This window comes from Lepidothrix coronata, unplaced genomic scaffold, assembly GCF_001604755.1.
Source record: "Lepidothrix coronata isolate B3197 unplaced genomic scaffold, Lepidothrix_coronata-1.0 Scaffold151, whole genome shotgun sequence".
Taxonomy (NCBI): domain Eukaryota; kingdom Metazoa; phylum Chordata; class Aves; order Passeriformes; family Pipridae; genus Lepidothrix; species Lepidothrix coronata.
Window position 1 is genome coordinate 1,719,188 of NW_016690331.1, and position 18,508 is coordinate 1,737,695.

The 18,508-nt window shown below is 43.7% G+C and overlaps 1 protein-coding gene across 1 annotated transcript in view; it reads left to right on the top strand.

The window, feature by feature from the left end:
• OXSR1 (oxidative stress responsive 1) overlaps positions 1-18,508 on the top strand; it is a 98,759-nt gene that overhangs the window by 46,415 nt on the left and 33,836 nt on the right. The window contains exon 6 of the mRNA XM_017828668.1: positions 13,784-13,839. Within this exon, the coding sequence (XP_017684157.1) occupies positions 13,784-13,839 (56 nt within the window). The remainder of the gene's footprint in view (positions 1-13,783; positions 13,840-18,508) is intronic.

Genomic DNA, 18,508 nt, shown 5'->3' on the forward strand with positions numbered 1-18,508 from the left:
GTGATTTCATTAAAAAAAGAAAATGAAAACAAAATTAATGGAAAAACAACTTCTGTAGGCAAAGCCCAGTTAACTAATGGCCTGTGATTTGACAGATCACTGAAACATGAGGGTTTCTGTGCTGCTCTCTTGTTTGAGAGATACTTTTAAATCATATTTTCCTCTCCCCCTGTGTCAAGGTGTGGTGTAGTTAGTTCAGTAAGAGAAGATGCTGTCAGTCTGTTCTGCATTAAAAAGACTGAGATTTTCAATCCTAAATATGTGCTGAAAATAGAATATACTGCTTCTGGGTAATATTCACCATCCCAGCCACAGACTGCTGCTGGAGCAGCCTCTTCTTTCTTGGGAATTTTGTGAGCTTGGCTGTCTTCTGGGACAATGCCATTACAAGCATTGCTGCTGCTGCTGCTCTGCTGGAGTAAGTTTCTGTCCTCTTATAGCTGCACAAGAAGAGGTTACTTTTTGCCAAAATTCTATTTATTTAGAAAATCCAATATTTATTTCATATTTATAATCAAACTGACTGGCTTTTGTAGGTTATTTTGGGTTGAAAAAGAAAAAAAATGGAACTAATTGGAGTTTTTTTCCCCTGAAAGAAGTGTCAAATTTCATTTTCCAGTCTCCATTAAAATCCTTCAACAAGAGCCGTTGTCTTCACTGAAGACAGTTTTGATTTCATAGCTGGTTGCTTAACTTCGTTTTTTAGAGGTAATACTTCAGGCAGCTCTGGGAATTCAGAGAAAAGTGATAAACCAACTTACTTGCCAAGTACTTGGTAACTTTTCACTGTGCCAGAAGTAATTAATAGAACCGTGTTCATCTGTGACTTGCAGTTGGTTTGCTTGGCTGATATAGTCCATCTTCTGGTCTAGTGGTACTGAAATATATATGTTAAAGCAGCAGTAAGCTGTTAAATTTCAGTTTTTCTGAAGGTATCACATAATGTTTTCTGTACTGAAAGAGTGGTGGTTCTCCATTTGGCTGGGTGGATTGGAAGAGCGAAGCTAGTAAATGTGGTAAAGATTAGAGAGAATATATTCATGTGTGTGGTGTGGGGGTTTTTTACTGGTCTCAGCAAAAATACCGTGTTCACAAAGTTTAAACTGCTTGGTCTGAAGAAAATGTGATTCACATTGAATCATTTGGAAGTGAACTGGACCAAACCTGCTGTGACCATTCTCATCTTGCTGGTTGAAGCATTTTGCCCATATTTAGGGAACTTCAGCAAAGAAATCAGAGCTGTGTCATTGATGCAGCTCCAGGTTGTGGTTGTGCATCAGCTGCTTTGCATGTGTTGCATCCCTGTATTTTGGGGCTGCTCCAACAATTGTGTAGTGTTTTATCATGGAAAAGTGTTTGGATTACCTCCTTGTGTTGGGCACAGTGGTCTGGGGAATTTGGAGAAGTGGGATACACAAGGAAAGTTGTGAGGTTTCCTGCCTGTGATGCAAAGGATGGGTTTTAAGTGTTGGCAGAAAGCAAGCTGACATGCCTTTGAGGGATGAAACATGTTTCCTTAATGGAGTTCATCCTGCTGTGTTCCATTTTATCCAGATGTGTGTGTGCTGCTGAGGAAAACACAGTTTAAAGATGTGGCGCAAATGGGACCTTTCCTCATCCATAGGAATATCTGTATGGTTTTCCCGTTTTGCTTAACGCCAGGGGTCACAATATTGGTCATGCCTGATGGGAAAGGCAGGTGGAAATCTTAAAGCCGTGCCAGAGATGCTCTGAGAGGAAGTGTTTAAAATAACTAAACTTCAGTCCCCTGGGTCAGCTTAAAGTATCTGGCTCCAAAGGAAACCACATCAGGTGATGGCTGAACTGCTGTATCGTGTCTGCAGTGTGGGGCAGCTGTGCTTGGGGTGAACTTGAGGCCAGGGCAAGATCAGCTGTGAAGGATCAAAATTGAAGGGCTTTGGCCAGACCCGGAAGATCCAACTCGAAGCAAGCAGCCGTCCAGCAGAGCGAAGTGTTCAGCTGGTTGCACTAAATATCCCATCTCTGTTCATATTACACCTAGGAGAAAACAACTTGATAAAATTAGAGACGTAGTATGAGTGAGTGACTGTAATTAGCTCATCCAAAGATGGACAGCCAGGCTGGTGGCAAAGCCCAAAGGATGAATATCAGGACCCAAATGTGATTTTGTGGGCGCTGCTGACCTGAAGTGGGGCCATAAATCATTGGTGAGATCAGAGAACATATGTCTGACAGCAGAGCTGCTTCATACTTCTGAATTATTCATCATCTTAAACGGGTAAATGAAGTTAACACGTGAAAAACTGGCTTAATGAAATTCTGCTGCTGAATCTTACTCTGCATAAGTCCACCTTGAACTTAGTGCCACTTCCAATTAAGGTTTGGGGAACTGGGTTGGCGTGGAAGTGTAAATCCCTGCTTTGGACAGGAGAGGAGTTTGACAGTATTCTCTAGAGGAGATTAGAAAGCCAAATATCTAGTGAAGGCTTAAATTATAATTCTTTTTTTTGTTTACTTTCCTAATTAACAGCCAGAGCAAGTCCGAGACTTGAATAGGCACCATTGTTCAGCAACAAATGCTGAAGTTTCCCCCATTTGCCCAAAGTGATGTTTTTTTTGCTTTCATCTTCCAAAGGCTGTTGGTAAGTGTCTTGAGGCCTTATGGGAAAGACAAAGGAGAAGGCAAAATCAGTTTTATTTTCATGAAACACTCTATACCAAGGTGACGATTACAAATGATGCCCATCTTTCTCCAAAATCACCACTGCCTCTGTATTGCAGAGTTAGCAACTCCCTGCCTTCCCTGCCATGTGCCCATCCCTGCCCATCTCTCCTGTGCCAGCTGCTGCTGCTGTCCCCATTGTGGCTTCCTGCGTAGCACAGCGATCCCAATGCGGATTTGAAATCCCAGTGATCCGGCTCATGTGGAGTGAGTTAAGTACCTGGGCACCAGCCAGTGTGCTGAGGAGGAGGGCCAGACTCGGAAGCCTTTGGATGAAGCTGTCCTGCAGGAACGTGCTCAGGCACTTTTTTTTTTTTATGGAAGTCGAGCAAGACTGACGTGCTGTGAGGGGTCGCTGCCGGGCTAATCTTGTCTGGGTGACACTCAGGGTATGTTGTACCTCTTCCCCATTTGGACTCTGATTCCTCTGTGTATTTGGGGATTAGCAGGAGTTTGATGAATGACTTAGAAATAAAACTAAAGTAAAACCAACCCAAGAGGTTTTATTGCTTAAAAAGATTTATTGGAGGGAAGTTCAAGGCTTTTTCAGGTGGTGCTCCGTATGGCAGTCTGACAAATGAATCATGCTGATTAACTGTTACAAGGTCTCTCTGTCTTTCTCCCTATTTTTATCTCAGAGCTTATCTTCTGTTCATGATTAGCTGTTGTGTAACTGAATATTTTAGTTAGTCCAGGTGAAATGATACGCTGCTCAAATATAACCAGATTCTCCTATTGCAGCACAATAAATGTGATACTTGCTTGCTTTTTTTTGTAAATACAAAAAAGCCTGGAAAGTGGTTTAGGATTGCATGCACTCGAAATATTGGCATGGCAGCAGTCCAGCTATTACTTTGTTCACTGCTCTGCTTCTTACAGGGTGAGAGGTGCAGAAGCACATTTGATCTGCTGAGTTAGATCAGCCTATGCTGCTGTACTGAATGTTTAGGGGTTTTTTGGTGTCTTTTGAAAATCAAGAGTGTGGGCAGCAGGGTGCTGGGGCAGCTGTTTGAATGTTGCTTTAAAGGAGACCCTGGAAAGAGTATTCTTGCTGTGTTTCTATGCCAACTATATTCACTTATTTTTTGGACCTTAGGATGGTTTTGACAGAGGATCAAATTTTAATTTTTTGCCTCTTTACCTATCTTAAGAGTAAATAACTTCTGAAAAAAGGAAGTGAGCACATCACCAAGACTTATGTGTGGGCTTTTGCAAGAGCGCTGCTCCGGTAGCAAGTTTTGTATTTAAGATGAAGGAGCTGATGGATATATTTCGGCAGAGCTTGGCTGTCCTACAGGATTCAAGCTTAATTTTCATGTAGCTGATTAATGCATTGATAGCTGTGCTGGCAGGTCTTGTGGTTAAACTGGATTCCAGTATGCCTCTGATTATTTTGATGACTGAAATACTGTACTTTCTTGTTTCTGTAGCAATACTGCGGGAGAACATCAAGCCCTTCTCTCCACAGTGCTGTAATCTTACTTTGGGGAGTGCGTTTTGGAAGTGAAGTTTGGTAGGGGAGGAATGGATAACGGATGGAGCCTTTCCACCTCTAATTGCCAGTTTGATTTTAAGTCAGGACACTGGTAATTTGAAAGTTGGCTATTGCTCAGCTGTGGGAAGTGGAATTTTTTTATTCAGAGACGTGTACTTTGGTCTCTTTTTTTTATAGTATGGTAGGGGTAGAAATAACCCCTAGAGGTGGTAGTTAATATAAATTTTAGAGCTTTAATTTGTAAATAGTTCAGTAGTCATAGAAATGTTACTCTTGGCTGTTTCAGTGGGAAGGAGGACAAGATGCAGCTCTGGGTTGTACTGGGTGATTTGTTCCCCCAACAAACACCTTGCTGTGCGCAGTGTGAAGGGCACAAGGATCACCAAATCCTACTCTCTGTACAGTCAGATGGGGGTGTATTGTGGTGGTTTGGCAAACCAGCATGTTCTCCTGGTGGTTGTTTCTTCCACTGCATCATCCAGAAATTCATTGTTCAAAAAAAAGAAAAAACAAAAACAAAAACTACCCCACTGTGGTTGCGGAGAGAAAATACGAACCAGATGTAAATCCCAAATCTGCAGACAGCCAGAAACAATAACTCCTGTGGAGACAGTTTTCCTCAAAGTGGATAAAGAACAGTCTCTGCTCTGAAGCCTAAAAACCTGGGATTTAAACCTCTGCTGGTAAATATTGTTGCTGCTCAAATCACAGGAGTGCTGGGGGCCCTGCAGCAGCTCCAGGGGACTCTGTGTGTTTGCAGGGTGATGTCTGGAGGTGTGGCTGTTCCAATCAGGTGTTTGCCCCCATGTTTTCTCCTCAGACCCAGGTGCTGCCTCTGAACTTTGTCACTCAATTTCCTGCACTTACTCAAAGTAACTTCGGTGTAGTCCAGGGGAAAAGCTACTTTTGGTAGAACTCCGATGCATCACATTAGAAGGAGGGGAAGTTTTTTAGGTTTTTCCCTCTGCTGCATGGAGATGTGAAGCGGGAAGAGTACCATGGAAAGCAGGAGATAGAGGTTGGGGTGATCTCCAAAAGCAGTGACAGGTTTTGATCAGTGATCCATGAATGAGTTGCACACTCAACTAATGTAGTTTCCAGCAGTTCTTGAATTGTCAGGAGCATTTGAATTCGATGTGTTTCCAGGGAGAATAGTCATCTGCTGTCTGCAGCATTAAATGTATCAGGTGAAAATGTAACAGATTCTTTTAGCTTTCTACTCTGCAGAAACCAAGTGCCATTCACACCTGTGTACAACAGTGTTTGTGACATCTGTCTCATGTCACTGCAGTTATCTGGTGTAGATTACTGGGACGAGATTGCCTGGTATAGGCTCTTGCAGCATCTACCCAGCAGCAGAGTGACTGTTTAAATAATCATGTTCATCTTTTCCACTGTGATATATGAAGTAAATAACTCCCTTCAAAAAGGGGGCTTTGGGTATTGTCCCCTGTTGTGATGCAGCAGATTTTCTGGCCTTTACAGATCCTAAAAGCTGCATTTTTGGAGTTGCCTTAGGCATTTATTCAGACCACTTCATGTCTTCTGCTAAAGCATGAGAAAAAAGGGTCACTTGCTGAATTTGTGTGGTAACATATTAAGCTCTTGAAAATTTTGTAAGGTTACATCAGAAGTTATTTTTGTATGTTTACTAAATCAAATTATATCCTGCCTAGTAGAGTTCTAATAAAACTTTGATATTAAAAAGTAAAGTTAATACTTTAAAAAAAAAAAAGTGAGACAAAACCCACACACATTTAGGACAACAAATAGGGAACTGCCACAGAGAAATCTATCACTTAGTGGTAGCCTGGAAAGCATCACCAAGTGAGACTGGGAGTTGAGAGAGCACTGTTTCCATTGTATGCATACCCAATTTTATAACTGCTTTCTCCATTTTATAGGAATTACTGGATGAAATATGGAGATCTTTCTTCTTCCTATGCTGGTCATGCTTAAAACTGTTGTTTCCTAGATTTTGGAGGAGGAAGCTGAGCTGACAGGGCTCTGGGTGTCTCGAATTTCTCCTCCTGTGTCACGTTGCAGACATGGCTGAGCAGGAGCTGTGGGTGGCTTTGTAGATAGGGGCGGCTCTTGGCTGCATAGGGGAATGCCTTGGACCTTGTGTGTGTATAGATATACATACTGCTTCTCCAGAAGAGGGGTGCTTTTTGCCTTTTGGAAATTAAGACCTTTTTAAGCCACCCTATATACGTTTTTTGGGCCTTATTTGATCCAGATTGGTTCTGTCTGTACTGGAATGATCTTTCCTCTTTCCATTGTGGCAGGGGGATGTGCAAATCACTTGATATTCCCATTTCTTCTGCTACCTGATGCATCTTGTACTCAAACTGGGGTGATCTACATGGGGTAATTTCTGGGAAATTCCTATTTCTGAGGACACTAGGAACATGTTATAACACGCAGGAGATACTGCAGCATGGTGACGTGCATCACTGGTACTGCCACGCGGAGCAAGCCTGCCTCTTTGCACGTTAAATCATTTGACATGAAATATTGAAACAAGACCACGTTATAACTTGACTGTTTTCCTGTTACCACTGACTAAGCCAGGGTGTCCCAAAAATACCTGGGCCTCCAGGGGTAGGAACAGACCTTGTGACTCCACAGCTTGCGATGTGTGTGTTGCTTTTCATGCTGCAGCTGTTAAAGGGTCTTTGTGCCTTGTCCCCACTGCAGTCTTTAGGAAGTAGGATCAGGAAATGGAAGGGCTAAAGAGATGAATTTGTGGAAGAAATACTGGTACATTTTTAGCTGCTGTTCAGCGGTATGAAAACTTGATTTTAAAGCCTGCTGGGCAGGGTCCTTTCCTTATACAAGAGAAAAAACCCTGAAGTTCTGACAGACTCGGGGAAACTTTAAAAGCGGTGTGTGAAGTTAGAGATATAGCTTCTCTCTTGCATTGACTGCTGAAGGGTGTCAGAAGCCCTGGTTGATTGGCAAATCCTCCTTGTCATGAGCTGCTGTTACAGCAGTGACATGCATTGGGGTGAATGTGTGAAACAACAGAGTCTTTTGCTGGAGGAAGAAGTGGGGCTGTGAAGGTTGGTGTGATTAGATCATCTCCATGTTGGGAAGCAGGGCTAAATCCAGTGTTTGTAGCACTTTATTTTCTGGTTTAAGGAGCTGATCTGTCTGAAAACTGTTTTTTAAGGTTTTGGATCACCTGGAGCAACTTCCCCACAGTGATGTGCAGGTGAAGTTACTTGAGCACTGATGCTGGGCTGGCTTGGTGATGGATGGGTGGTGGAGTCCAAGGCAGACAGGATCTGTCCTTGAACTGCACCACCCTTTAACCCTCATTAGGCTGTAACCACGTGGGAAGAGAAGGAATTAAAGAGAGTGTGAAAACATCAAAGGCAGAGTTGGCACAGGAGTGAAAAGTGTAAGTTGGGCGTAATTTGCTGAGATAAAGGGAAGTTGCAGACGCTGCGATAACAGTGACAGACAGGGACACAGTGAGGGATGTGACACTTCATAACAGAGACTCACACTGGGTTAGCCCAAGGTCTGCAACTCATTCTGTACTGCCTCAGCATCTTCCCAGCTCCTGGAGCTGTTCAGTCAAGGAGGATGACAGTGAATTTCAGACAGATCTCCTGCAGCTTTCCTTAGTGAGTCGTCCCTTGTCTGAGCTGACACAGTGACTTAACCTAAAAGAAATCCAATTCACGTTGTGGTTTCTTGGGCCCCAAACCCTCTACTTAAAGCAGCATTGGAGGGCAAAAAATCAAGAGGGATTGCACCAAGAAAGTGTGTCATGCAGCCTCTTGAAAGGTGTTTTATGATTTAGCTACAATAAAGTGCAATGGGAGATTAATTTCTCATATAGCCCTCACTGGGGTTTCTATTTGCCTATGCCAAGACACAGGATGGAGTTATCTCTCCCAAGAGGTCTCTTCATTACACTCAGAGTGATCTGCCTGGATCTTAAGGGTAGGGGCACAGAGAAAACAAGTACTTGATGCACTCTTACAGCTCATTTTGATGGATGCTGACAGTCCTTTCCATTGGGCTTTGTCTACACATGACTGTGACAGACTGTGGTTTTGCAAACAGTCACTTCTGCCTGCCAAAGCCTTGCTTCACACTGCTTAAAAGCACAAAAAGAACCTTTTTAATTCCTGGTTACATTGGATTATTCATCTAACTTTCTCCAGCTGTTAAAATGACAGTTAAAAAGCTTTTAAGTGTTCCTACCTTTGTAGCCCCTGAGAAGTTGTGCCTTTAAAAATGCCTGTCTCATTTGAGCCCTCGGGTAAATCATGAGTTGCCTTGTGCTGCTGGCATTGAGTTCCTGCACCGAGGCCCTGGTCTTTGAGCACAGCCCAGCAGCTGACAGAGCAGCTCGGAGAGGAGGGAAGCAGCAGTCGCTGTGCTTCCCTGATCCTGAGCAATAGCGCGTGTCCCTGGGCTGGTCCCCCGCTGTAATTTATGGTAGCCTGGCTGCTGCCGCGGGGCCCGGCTGCCAGTGGCCACGAGGGCCTGCTGAGAGGGCTGTGGATGAGCAGGGATGAAGCAAGCTGTGGACTTGGCCCTCTCCTCCCTCTGCTTATGCCTGGCTCAGCAGGGAGGCTGGAGAGGAGTATGGAAGCTGCTCTGCCAGCTCTCTGCCATTGGAAAACCTTCAAGCTTTGGGAGATGTTCCTGAGGCCGGCTCTGCAGTTAAGTACAGCACAGTAGTAGACAGCAATTGCACCTCACCCAGGAGTTTGGGACTTAAAGCTCAACTCTGTCACAGGAAAATATTAGTGCACACAGCTTTCCTGAGCAGGAGCAGGGGCATGTTAATGTGTACAGCACTTCCAGCGCTGTCTTGAATGCCTTCTCCTGTGTTGTACTGAACTTACTGACATTTGAGGGTGTAAAAATACTGATCTGCCTGCACGCTCCAAGCCTAGTTTACATTTGGCAGCTCTAAATGGTAAAGCACTTGCATGTCACCAGCTTTTTATATCTTGGCTTATAAGGCAAAGGGAAGAGGTGACACAGGTAACAGCGTATCATTGAAGGGAAGGGAATGTTTCATGGTAGAGAGAGTATAGTGCTCATTTGGTGTATAATGTCACAGATTGCTTCATATTTAACTGTATGTAGAGATATTGTCCAGGGAGCATTTTCTGCATGACTCAGAACAACATCAGCTCCAGCAGTTGGTTGCATTCAGCATAAATATTTTGAGTTCTTCATTACTATTAACAGAAAATAGTAATTGTTGCATCTTGCACCTTCTCTTTTTTTAAATGAAACTTGGCAGGACCAACCACTCCTTCCTCATGCCAAATTATGCACTGTGGAGCTCAGTCCATGAAATTTTATTGTTGCAGTTGATGTAAATTGCATCTAATGGGCAGATGACTCATGGCTGTGCTGACATCCAGCTTTGCATCCTAAAGGCACATACCAGCAGGCTGGAAGCATAGGCAGAGTAAACAGGGCTTATTTCTCTTTCCTCTTTCCTGGGATAATTTTCTTCCCAGTGCTGGCCTGCAGAGCTCCTGGAATGCCACTCTTTGCTCAGGTCCCTTGTATTGTGGCTGCAGTGGCCTTAACAAAGCATCCTTAGCAAGCACTGTATGTTGGTGCCAAGGATTGAGGGCTATGGGTGAGGGCAGATCTGATCATTAAGCAGAATTCCAAGTACTTATGTAGGCTTTTTATAGTGGGAACAAACCATCAGGATACAGTTCCTGTAGTTCCCCCCCCCGCCCTGCTAAAAAATAATTTGTGGAGGATGTGGGAACACAGCACTCAAAACTGGGGACTGTCATCTCATTGTCTTCCTGTGCTCCCAAGCCTCCTGTAGCTGGAAGCGTGGTTATAATTTTGTTGTTGGGGTCAGATTTGGTTATAAAGCACATGATGCCTATGGCCCAGCCCCACCCTGAAGGCATTAATGTGATGTAACTGGTACATTAGTGGGAAGCTAAACCAGTTTGGGATGCAGATGAGGAGGGACTTCTGCCCTGCTGCGAAACCTCTCAAGGCTGATGTGGAGAATCCAGCTTTGCACTGGAGCAAGTCCAAACCCCTCTTCCCACTCAGGTTGTGAAGTACAAGGTAAATAAAAACATAATTGTTATTTTGTGGAAGGGCTTCTGAAGGCTTTAGAAGAAGGGAAGGTGACAGCTACAGGGCGGGAATGTCTGGAACTACTGTAGCATTTGTTAAGCTACCAACAAGAAAGTTTACTCCATCCTTCTGTAACTTCATTTAAAACTTGGTATAATTACTGTTTATGCTAAAGCCTAAAGCTGCTTCCTGTTTCCAGTGTAGTAATTGTGCCAGAGGCACACCATTTATTCCCAGTGTATCAGCCCAGGATATGGTCATTACCACATTAATAGGAAGTACCTTCAAATTGTTATACTTGGCAATAACTATATCCTGGAGTAACAAACTTCTCGCCATTCAGTGTGTGAGTTTATAAGCATCTCCTGAGGAGAATAAACAGGAAAGCACTTACCCTCTCTTCCCTGCCCCGTTGCTTGAAATGCAATTAATTAATCTTAAAGATGATTTTAGAGGAGAACCTACTTTGAAGACACTGCCAGTGCACCAGTATATGCTAAGGAAATGGGTTTGTGCTCTCCCAGTGTTATGGTGTTATGTATAGGCTGGGGTGAGGAATGGGAAAGCTGGAAGTTGCCTGTATGGTACAGTAACTCCAAAATGGAGTTGGTGTCCCCAAACATCTAGGTGCCCCATCAGTTTTGCTGCTCCAGGGTGGAGTGCACCAGGCTGGGGTGAGTAATGGCCTTTGCAGAGGGCTGGTCACTGTGAGGAAATGCCACATGAAGTGGTGATTTAATTCTGCAGCTTGACTTGGGTATTTGGCAGTGGCAGTTTCAGCCTCTTGGATTTGGAATTGTGGCAATGACTTGTTTTAATTTCTTGAACCAACTTTAAGCATCGTATTTACCAACTTTTGTTTTCAACAAGAAAATATATGAATTTTAATTAATCCAAGCTGAAGTTAAAAAGAAAACAAGCCTCTGCATTGGTGGGGGAGGTTAAGGGACTGGAGTACTTTGGCTCTTTTTTCTATGGGATTCAATCTGAGTGCTTGTTTCACTACTTTTTGCATTCTAAGCCTGTCCAGCTTGCTCTGTTGTGGTGGGATGGTGTGGTGGTATTGAATGTGTCCTGTTTTCTGGCCACTGTTGCTACACCAGTGAAGCCCGATTGATTTTTTTTTTTTTTCCCCACATCCTTAGTTTTGCTTAAAAACTTCCCTGGCACTTCCTTCTCAGCTGAGTATGGTCTGCTCCGGGGGCTGAGTGAGCCACACATGCTTGTTGTGCCAGAGGGGAGGTTTGGAAAGGCCCTAAAATACCGCATGGCCCAGCTTACTGGGGAAATGCTCCAGCATCCTGGGCTGCCCTGGAGTACAGATGGAAGAGGAAATTACTCTTGCTCCAGTAAGAGAAATTATAACTTCAGTGAGCAACCTCAGTGCATCCTATTCCTTTCCCTATAACCTGGAACTGGCAGGCAGCTCTGAAAGGGCCTTGTGCATCCTGGCTGTTGCAGGAGAATCAGCTGTGGATAAACATTTCCAGTAGGATTGGAGAGTTTCCTGAGCACCCTGTGTTCCCTCTGAATTAGTGCTGGTGCGCAGGGCGATTCCTGGAGATGGCTGTGCCTGTGCCAAGCACATTTCACACCGTGTGAGCCAGTTCCTTACCTAGGAAGCAGCAACTTGAGCACTTGACTCCAGTGTCTCCACATGCTCACGCTGTTGGATCCCAGAGGAATCATCTGCCTAACTATTGGCAGGGAGCTTTTCCATTCCTCCCTGTTACAGACTATGAACACTTTGTGGGAGCGCAGGGGTCAGTCAGGTTTGGATCTCTCACAGCAATTAGCTCTACAGCTCCAGTTGTATTGGATTTTGCCAGAGGATGCTAAGGGGAGGAGCACAGCTACATGCTTAATTGGGTATTTAATCCCCTCAGGGCCTTCGTCTCTTTAAGAGTCTCCATCCAGTGAGGTGCTGATGCTGTCTGGTCTCCAATTGCTGCAGCCACTAATTGCAGGAGGAGAACAAAATAATGCTCCTTGGAGGGAAAGTCAGCTCCTCAATTCTGTCATGTCATATAACTTCAGAGTTTCCATATAGATCTATCCAGCTGCTAGCAGGAGGTGTACATTTGGCAGGACTTGAAAAACTTGTTTGAAGGGTCAAGGTGCTGTCAGCTGCAGTTTGGTGTTCATCTTCAGTGGGACTGTCTTATGGTCTGTTTTGTTCCACTGTATGCTGGGGGAAAGCTTTGCCATGCCAATATCCTAGACTGGGTATTGGGAAGAGTGTGATAAATGCTAATGCTGGAGAGGATGTGTTTAAAATTATCCTGGCCTGGAACTGGCAGTGGCCCAGCCTCCTCTTGAGAAGAGCAAAGCCAGGAAGGAGCTGATTTCCAGGGCCTGACCGGGCCTCTTTGGCCAGACCATCAAGCCAGTTCTGTTCTCATGATGCACAAGGGAGGAGGGAAAAAATAGCTTTTGACTTTTTTCTCTATGTGAAATGATTTGGAATATTTGTCAAAGGCAGTGGAGGGAAAATTTGCTTGTTTTGGTGTTGTTTTCCTCTTTTCGCTCCGGGTCTGTGTGGGTTCCTGGGCAGCACAGGTTTAGCAGCAGTGCTGGTGAACCCAAATGTCAACTATAAAGGTGCTTCTTTTGGCTTGATGGGGGGAGCAGCCCATGAAAACAAACTAGAAAACTTCAAAGTGTTTGGAGGGAATGTAGCATTCCTTCAAAGATGGAGAAGTGCTGCTGTAAACCTAAAAGCTTAGAGCTTTTTTTGTCTAGGAAGAGGGCAGTACAAAACTTTCATAGTTTTGTACTGGATGTTCTTGTGTGTTCATTGACTTTGGTAAAAAAAAATTCAAGGAGACTTTTTCACTAAAGCTGAGGCTTCACAGGACAATTGAGTGACCCCACTTTCCCACTCTCACCATCTCTCTTGTACCAACTCTGCTCACCTGACCGTTGGTATTGAGGTTCTGTTCATTAAGCCACGAGCAAAGGTTTTTCTTTTGTCTGTATTTTCACCAGTGTGTGGGGGTAAACTGATTTCCTAAGGCAGCATGTGAACTCCTCCAGGGCAGGAGAGGAGCAAGACATGGGGCTGGGGGGAGAACATGGTTCATTCAGCAGGAGATCAACTCATTGTGTCTCGAAGTTGCTCCTGCTGAAGGGATGCATGAGGATCAGATCAGTGCTAGGTTCTGTTTTCACATTTTTAGCTAAGTTTAAAAACCTGGGACAAACCACTTTCCTTGCATTTTTAAGGGTGCCTTCTGCTAAGTTGTAATATTTTTTTTTTTTTTTGTACATAGTACCTGAAATGCTACTAGCTATAAATCATACAAATACTACTTAGTGTCTGTCTATGAAGTTACAATTGATGTTAAGCCCCTACTATTTCTGCATGATTAGAGGCAGGAGGTGCTAACGCAAGAAACAAAATGTAAGAAATAGTAACTGTTTTGTGTATTTTTGTTGGTTGAAGGAAATATTTAATGGCTTCCACTTATTGTTGCTTTATCTTTCTGCAGGGATGTGAAAGCAGGAAATATTCTTCTTGGAGAAGATGGCTCAGTGCAAATTGCAGGTAACTTTCCTGGTAACTTTGAGTAAACTTTAGGCATAACTGCATATCCAAAGAAATTATTTAATGATCAAGGAGAAATTCACAAAAAATTGTTAGCCTCAAAAAGCCCCACAGTTCTTAAAACAAACAAACAAAACCAACAACACCAAAAACGCCAACAATAAACAAACCACAAACCAAAACAAGAAACTGAACCAGAATTTACTACATCTTGTTATCTTAAAATACTCTTATTTGGAACGATGACAATAAACAGAAATAAATCATTTGACTGTCAAGTGCTCAGAATCAATAGATCAGATAAAATTCTTGGCATAAGCTAGTCAGATTTTTAACTCAACAGATTTATAGGCTTGGAAGTGGAGTGCACAGACCTCACTGATTTATTGTCAGTGTGTAAGGTGGCTTTCCAAAGGACTGTGGCAAAGGGTGGATTGATTTATCAGAAGGAAATGGGTATATCTGATAGTAAAGGTCCCTTACAACTTTGCCTTATGGAAAGAGCTGCTGATCAAACTGCTCATGTGGATGTTCCCCGGTCTGCTCCAGTTGAATTGGGTGGCAGAGGGGGTATTTAACTGGCTGCCCTGACCCAACCCAACCTGGAGTGAGCTGGAAGTCTTGGGAGCAGTCATGCAAGCTTAGGAATAGGGTAGGGAAAACTGTAAAGGCAGTTTCTTTAGTTAATACAGATCTGCCTGGAGTTGTGTGTTGTAGTCAGGGCTGTCATGAGCTGCAGCAACACACGTGTGTTGGAAACAGTCCTTGGTGTGGGTGGACAGTGTGTCTGTGGAAAAGGGGTGTGCCTCCCCTCCAGCCCTCCTCTGATATTTTCTTTCATACATGTTTTTACAGACTTCACTCTTCTTTCCAGAAACCAAGAATTACACCCCATCCTTGGAAACGTTCAAGGCCAGGTTGGATGGGGCTCTGAGCAGCCAGTTCTGGTTGAAAGTGTCCCTGCTCGCTGCAGGGGGTTGGATTAGGTGACATTTAAATGTCCCTTCCAACCTGAACTAGGCCGTGATTTTGTGATTATTAGTATTGCAGGCTATTAAGTAAGACAAGATTTTTGGAGAGTACATTTAGAGCCTGTGATATTTGCTTTTCCTCCTCTTCCCAGGGTGCTGTTTTCCTCTACTGATCACGATTCTTCTCCAGCTGTCCTTTCTCTCAGGACTCCATTCTTTCTGTGGATCTCACAGTGCTTTTCCAGCCCCTGTGCCATTTCTAGCTGGAGGGCAGAGCTCGTGCCTGGTCCTGCCATCTTGGCAAACATCCTTGTAAATGTTTAACATTTTCAATCCCATATTTAATTGGGAAGAGACGTATCTGTGGGTGATAAGGTCTGTTTAGTTCCCTGTCCTGCTGGTGCAGGCACAGCAGTGGGTCAAGCCAGTGTGCTGGGGGTTAAGGGATAGGGCAGTGACTGTTGTGTCGGGGGAAGTGCCTGCTGCATTTTTTATTCCTTTGGAATATCTATGCCTGGCTTTGCATCTTGGAATGAAAGCTGTGGATTATCCACCAGGAAGCAGAACACGTTGCAATGCGGTTTTTATAGGTAGCTCTCCCCTCTGTGCAGAGGACAATAATCCCTTTTACAGAACATAACACCTATTTCTGTTTAAAACCTGAAGTTGCTTTGTTTTCCTTTTTAAGTCTCCCAGTGCCCTTAATGCCTGAGGTGTAAATAATTAATCTGTGTGGCAGCTGATGGAAGGTAGGGAGTGGCTTCTAAAACGCTCAAAGGAGGAAACTTTTTACGATAAAATCCTAGATTTTTTTCCATAATGGGGCCAAGATATAACTTTTTGGATTTGTGCTTGCATGGAACTTTAGATTCTGTTTTGGGAAAGGCTGCAAATAGCTGTTATTCTGAGTGTTTCTGCCAGCCTAGAGAAAGCTGCTTGTGTTTCTCTTCCACAAGGGTGCCAGGGCTTGGCTTTTTTTATATTAAGTCTCACTGGTAATAGGTACCTGTTTGTACTTTTTTCTGCTGAATAATGTTTAGTTGATAAGTAACTTTAAGGTTGACTGATCTTAACTGTATGAATTCCAGAGGATTTATTTTGTCTGTAATTTGTACATGCTCCCCTAGACTGAACTACTTGTGGTTTGTATGTGCAACATTTAAATGATGAAATCCACCTCTCAGCCTATCCTGTGAAAGCAGCATTGTGAGATGTGCAAAGTTCCCTCTTTACAAACTCTTCCTTTGAACATGCAGAAGGTCCAGTGAGACTCTGTGACTTTTCATCAGCCACAGCAGGGCCACTAAACTCAACCAAGGTCAGCGAGTTCACCCGGTGGCAGGAAGCACTTTCGTTTCTGTGGAGGCAGCTGATGACTTGAAAGAAACGAAAATAAATTAATGAATAATAGAGAAGAGCCTGACCTGGTCATAACACGAGATTTCGTTTCTGTGGGAATTTCTGACACTTAAGCTTCCTTTCCTCCTGACCCAGGATGAAATAGCAAAATTTCTAGCGAATTCTTTGGGGAGGAAAAAATGCTGGAAGCAAACCAATCCCAATAAAATGAGATTTGTTTCAACGAGATCAAAGCACTTGCCTTTGATAATAATATTAATGCATATTATGAATAATTCTGTTGATTGAGTGCTTCAGTTCTGAGCTAGATGACATCACTGCGTTCCCATGAAACGAACATGTTTAAGTTTCACTGGAAAGTTACACCAGAAGGAAAAACCCAAAAGATGGATCAGCTGTGGAATGAAGCCTGAGGGTCAGAGTGAATGGGGCACCTCCCTGCTAGGAGCTGGTTTGGTGTACATGAAAAATTTAAATAATGTAGCAGGGAAGAATGACTTCCATTCTTTTATAATGACTCCTTTCCCTCTTGCCATTCCTCAAGCCACACTGCCTGTGAACATTTGTTAAGAAGGTCTTATTCAATGTTTGGCCTTTGCAGCCTTGTGTTCCTGTGTGTTTCCTACTGCTTGACACAATTCCTGCTTCTTGTCTCAGAAGAAATGTAATTCTTAAATGTAAATAAGGAGTGTATATCTCGAACTGGAAATCCTTTGAAGAAAAGAAGCAAAGTGCTTTCAAGGTTTGGAAAAAAATGCTCATCCCCGTAATGGAGGAAACCTCACTGCTGGGCTGTACCTCCACAATGTATCAGTGAATTTAATTATGGGAAACTTTCACTGTGTAGAATTCATGGGGGTAATTTTGCTGCAGGACTCTACAGTTCTAACTAGTGAAAATTAAAGCCTCCTTTGTTAATTTGGGCCATGCAATTCTGTTAAGGCTGAACAGAAAAAGCAACTTGATGAAAGTGTGTCAGACATTTCTCAGGTTCTGTTTGTAGCTCTGAATTGGTGGTTGTGCATCCGGTGTGAAAGCTGCTGTGGGAGCAGGTGAAGGGGTGGAGGAGAAATCTGTGAACTTGGGGGCATTTGCTGGGAGTGGGATTTCTAAAAATTCCTCTAATGGCCTGCACAAATTCCCAGGTTGAAACTCCTCCCCAAGTCTTGAGACTTGGTATTTTTACTCATGGCTCTATTTTTAACTCTGTAGCTCCTTTTGCTTTCAAAATGTGCATCCACTGAACCAAGGAGAAAATTGTCTTTAACAGACCGAGCTGACCAGCGAGAACTAAACTGAGGCAGTTTGCTTCTGTCTTAACACTTTATTTTTTTTTTTCCAAGGGCACTGGCTTGGGGTGGTGGCTTGGCATGAGGTTTTCAGAGCCTGTTACAATTCAGCATCGCTTTCTCAGTTTGAAGTGTTTTCCTGCACACTGAATTAATCTGTCTTCTGGAGAGAGCAGGACTCTTTCCCAGATACCGTTGTTCTGGGCTGTGGTTGCAATGTAAATTGAGATAGCCATGTTCTTTTGTGTTCCAGCCTCTCCATGGCAGTTATTTCTTTTAATCAGGGCATAAAACCTCTTTGCCCTGGCATTTATTGGCTCCCTGGAGTCTAAAAGCTGTACGGGTAAAAGCACTCTTGTCAACATAAACTGCATCAGCACCAATATTGCTGCATAAACCAGGAGATGACTTCTCACAGTAAGCAAGACTTAGCATTTGTCAGTTTACTTAACTTTGCAGGCCCTATAAATTATTGTGAAATGAAGTGAGCATCTTGATAGATGGGAAAGGGATGGGAGAGGTTGAGGGGAAACTCTCCCAGGGTGCACAAGACTTGCTCAGTGTGAGCCACACTCCAACCATGGCACGATATCAGCATCCTACTGAGTCGGAATACAGAATAAATCTTGTTTTTTCCTTGATTTTGTCCACTGGGGTATTAAATAATGCTGTTGCCCATCCCTCTGTGATTGAATGTGATGATAGAAGAGCCTGCTGAGGGCTGAGAGCGCACATCCCTCCATGGGTGGGATTTTTTGGTTGCAGAGTATCTTCGGGATTTGAAACCAGGGAATTATTAACGCGCAATCCGAGAGGTGCCCGGAGTGCCTGCCATGGCCCGGGATGGCCGCGCTGCCAAGCGGTTGAAGTAGATTGAGATTTCACAAAGTTGTTCAGGACTTGCTAATTGATCCTGGGCAAATTGCCCAACCCCTCTCGCTTTATCTATTTATAAAATGGGGATAGTTAAGGCCAGGCAAAACTTGTGTAACTGAATTTGTGTAACTTTCCACAAATCCCTGCCAGCTTGTCACCGGTTCGCTGTGTTCC